We start from the raw sequence: 5,000 nt of genomic DNA on the forward strand, positions 1-5,000 counted from the left end.
TCTATATATCCACACACACATGAACACACACACACAAACACATAAATATATACACACATACACACACACACACACACACACACACACACACACACACACACACACACACACACACACACACACACACACACACACACACACACACACACACACACACACACATATATATATATATATATATATATATATATATATATATATATATATATATATATAGAGAGAGAGAGAGAGAGAGAGAGAGAGAGAGAGAGAGAGAGAGAGAGAAACTCACATACGCACAAATCGTGGACACTGCTCCCATAGTATACATACCCATGCATGGCAGAGAACAACAGTTCCTATAGACCAACACAAATACCATAACACTTGACGCACATCGCGCTCTCAGACTAACCCAAGCGACGCCTCACTCCAGCACCCTTCACGACGCTCGATCACAGAAGCAGACCCTTGAGGAGTCACTCAGCGATCCCATTCTGACCCGGAACTCGTTCGCCGTCAGCCATCAACGGTGCCCTTCTCGGGTACGATTGCGTCTTCGGTCGAGACACTAAGGGCTACTCCCCTCACCCACACCTCCATTTTCACTTACAAGCCCACGGAGAGACAAATGCACACACATATGAATACAAAGGAAGCACATTACCATGACCAGACAGATGAATAGGGAAATAGTTACGGTACGAAAAGAAACTGAAATGTAATATTTAGAAATCTAATGGATGAATAACCGAACTGGAACGAAATGTTGCGCTATAAATTCTTTTCTTATTGTGGCTGTCTTCCTATTCACACTTTATCCCCTTCCGAAGGCATATTGCTCTCACACACGCGAAGAATCTCGCAATCTTGCCAACACCAAATGATATCAGACTTACTTTTGCTTCTTGCCGTTGACTTTGCCGCGGAACTTCAGGAGTTCCCTCTTACACCCTTTGCTGTTCAGATTAAAGAATGGACAGAAGAAACCGATCTCGGTGCCTTTAGGAGTCTGCATGAGGGAAAAACAAGGAACATTATGATACGAGTCCGGGTATGCATCAGCTGAACCTGTGGCATCTTCAGGACCAGTGGCGATATTCACGAAAGAAAGGAAATAGACCGAAATTTGTCTTCAACAGAAAAATAGTCTTTGAATCCAAGATTTTGTCTGTGACTTCTTGGAAATATGTCCTTACTACCCAACTTATGCCTATGACTCGGCCGAGGTTTAGGGCAGGTCCGGAGGTGGTCTACGGACGTAATGACTGTCTTTAAATTTTCCTTACGAAACGCCGACAAAAATACTGCGATTTTGAAGATGACTCAGCATCAGAAATGATATGGAAAACTTACCTGCGACATTTCTACCTATTGTCAGACATTCATTGAGACGATTTCTCTCCTTGTTCACTGCAATTTTCTCGTGATCACAACGACAGTAGAACGTGCCACATAAAGTAAAAAAAAAAAAAAAACGAAAAAAAGATATTTATTATACTCATCATATACTTCAGATTCATTTAATTAGTAATATATATATATATATATATATATATATATATATATATATATATATATATATATATATATATATATATATATATATATATATATATATATATATATGTGTGTGTGTATGGATGTATGTATATGTATATTTATGCATACAATACATTATTGAATTATTACGGAGAGCTTCTAAAATGTAAATATTAATTGTGGTTATGTTTAGACCAGGTCAAAGGCTGTTTTTAGGAAAGACCTTAAATCTTTAAATGCGATTTTGCGACTTTTCCTTTCCCTGATCATTGCCGTAATTGAGCAACTATATATCATGCATACATGTATAAGCATTATGTATGTACGTATGTATGTGTGTACAGCTAAACACGCACACACACACGCACACACACACACATATGTATGCATATATATATATATATATATATATATATATATATATATATATATATATATATATATATATATATATATATATATATATCAGTCTGTCTATATGTGTATGTGCGTACGTGCGTGCGTCTATGTGTTTGTGTGCACATAACAATACTAATAATAGTAATACTCATAATGATAATAATGGTAATAATGTTAAGGATGATAATGACATTGATAATAATAGTGATAATGATAATAATAATTATAATAACAATAATAACAATGATAATAATAATGATTATAATCATTATGATCACAATACTAGTAATGACAATAGTAATGATATTGATAATAACAGCAATGATAACAATGAGTTATAATGATGATGATGATGATGATGATGATAAAGATAATAATAATAATAATAATAGGGAAACGACAAAAGCAGTGATAATGATGATAATGATGATGATGACAATGATAATACTACTACTAACAATAACGACGATAATAATATTAGTAATGATAATGACATCAAAATAAAGATTATGATAATGCTATTAAAATAATGATGGTAATAGTGATAACAATAGCATTCATAAAGAAATGAATTATAATACTGATGATGAACAGAAGAAAAAAGAATAGAAAAATCCCTTACTTTAATCTTGTTTTTGCATTTCTTCTTCTGGCGGTCATTGTCGGTGTAGATAACAACAGATTCCCCGTATCCCAGAACAATTTTCCCCTCACATATTTCTTGAATTTCTGAGGACAATAACAATGACAGAAATGATCAAACTGGTCCCCTCCCCATCCTCAAAAAGTTAAGACATTCTGTTTTATTTATGCATCCATTTTCCCTCATAGAATTGTAAAGAACGAGATTGGTGTGATAATGGTGGTGTTGACAATGGAAATAATAAAGGTATTGCTAATAATGAAGATAATAATAATGATATCATTTTAATAATGATATCAGCATAAATGATTATAATAGTAATGATAATGATTATGATGATAATCATGAAACAAAAATATGCATTTCATGTTGTAATTATAAAGACATAATGAAATATAAAAATAACGAGGCCAGTGATGCCATTAATTTTGAAGTATAGCTAAAGCTGAATCACTGCATCTATTACGCAATTGTTACGTGATTCAAATGACACAGACGAAGAAATTAAGAAACTGACTCACCAATATTCCCCGTGTTTCTTGTAATGTTTTTGGATGCACTTTGTGGTCGGTTGTCACCATTTCCGTCCTTCGTAAATTTAGTTCCCTTCACACTTAACTTCGCTTTATTGTCTGCCTTGTTGGTCTGCTCTTTCGCCGAGTTTCGTTTATCGGGTTTGACCTCCCTCTCGCGCCTGTCAAGAGCTGTGTCCTCTGCTGTCAAGTCTGTAATGTCTTGGTCGTGTCTCCCATTTTGGTTAGCCTGTGCAAACGGAATAGGTTGCTTTTTCGTTATGTTTTTTTTTCAACTCTTTTTGTGTCTTTGACATTTTCTTTTCCTTTCCAACTCACCCCCCCTTCTCACCTTTTGATAAGCTCCCACTGCAAGAGCTACAAGCAGCAGCAAGAAAAACAGCCGCATTTTCGAGTCTGAAAAAGATGGTTTTCAGATTAAAGGCATATATCTATGTATCAAAATCTTTATCTACCCGCCAACACATTTGTTGTTTGTGTATACATACATATATATATATATATATATATATATATATATATATATATATATATATATATATATATATATATATATATGCACATACAGATATATATACGTTTTCAACAGGTTATCTATCCTTTTTTTGAAAGTTGACAATAGCCATGTGACCATGATAGAGACTTTATATGGGATTTAGTAAAGTAGAATATCGGTCTTACCAGAAAACATACCACAGATTTGTGTCATTTGCTATCGAAAAAGATGAATATCTGACGAATGGATGGTCTTAATGTTATATAGATTTTATAATGGTAACCTTCCGTTGACCTCATGTCTTACACCATGAATTCTTTTCATAGTTTAAAGGTATCTGGAGTCGTGTGTGTTTATTAACCTTACTTAAGATGGCGAATACATATCAAGGCCCATCATTTCCAATTTCACTGACAAAATTGCCGACTATGGCTCCCCGTTCAAGCCTAGCATTATCTTTATTATAGCACTGAATACGCGTCCGATAACGGCCAAAAGGACAGACAACGCATGTTGACAGATAATAGGCATTTTCTATGCTACTCCAAGAGAGAGAGCGAGATACAGCTAACAGTAATAACACATACACATAAGCGCTGCATAATTGTTATATATAAATTTGTATCTATTCCTCCAGAATTCAGACTTCATGACATATACAGAAAGAGATGTATATTTGCTATTGTGAACGGATGTAGTGGCTGTATTACTTAAATTGCATTTTGTATGATTTGTGATAAGTGAACTATATGTAATACCATTGCTTTCCTCTCCTTTAATATATATGTAAAACTGTTGAGACCCTTTGGTGTATCCTGAGAGTCCGGGTCGAAGGTTTAAGAATGTCTGTTCAGTTCACTCATTTTAGAGAATAATGTCCTAATGCTTCTTGACCCAATGAAGAATAAAATTTACGACAGCCACACTGCTAAGATATTAAGTCTCAAAGTGAACTACAGAATACAAAAGAAGGAAAAGAAATGAATATATATATATATATATATATATATATATATATATATACACACATATACATGTACACACACAAACACACACACACATATATATATGTGTGTGTGTGTGTGGACACAAACACAAACACGGAAACATACACTCACACACACACACACACACACACAAACAATACGTACATACATATTATATATATATATATATATATATATATATATATATATATATATATATATATATATATATATATATATGGCCTCCGAGGCCTCCCATGAAAACTGGATACCTTAGCCTGGGTACCCCCAGGCTAAACTGTGGGGGATCTCGGAGGAGGCCCCAGAGGTTCATGGTCATGGCCCACCGGCGTGTGGACACGCCCAGGCCCTGTACCAACTCCTGCCCCTAAGCTCCCTGGGGTTAATGAGAGGCTTGGGGG

At 34.9% G+C, this 5,000-nt stretch overlaps 1 protein-coding gene across 1 annotated transcript in view; it reads right to left on the reverse strand.

Annotated features, from left to right (window-relative positions):
- Positions 1–5,000, reverse strand: part of LOC113811851 (clotting factor G beta subunit-like) — a 16,843-nt gene that overhangs the window by 5,687 nt on the left and 6,156 nt on the right. The window contains exons 2-5 of the mRNA XM_070127418.1: positions 3,428–3,492; positions 3,085–3,325; positions 2,543–2,649; positions 879–991 (exon numbers count right to left, since the gene is read on the reverse strand). Of these exons, the coding sequence (XP_069983519.1) occupies positions 879–991; positions 2,543–2,649; positions 3,085–3,325; positions 3,428–3,484 (518 nt within the window). The 5' untranslated portion in view covers positions 3,485–3,492. The remainder of the gene's footprint in view (positions 1–878; positions 992–2,542; positions 2,650–3,084; positions 3,326–3,427; positions 3,493–5,000) is intronic.

The sequence above is a fragment of the Penaeus vannamei genome, chromosome 2 (assembly GCF_042767895.1).
Source record: "Penaeus vannamei isolate JL-2024 chromosome 2, ASM4276789v1, whole genome shotgun sequence".
NCBI classification, from domain to species: Eukaryota; Metazoa; Arthropoda; class Malacostraca; order Decapoda; family Penaeidae; genus Penaeus; species Penaeus vannamei.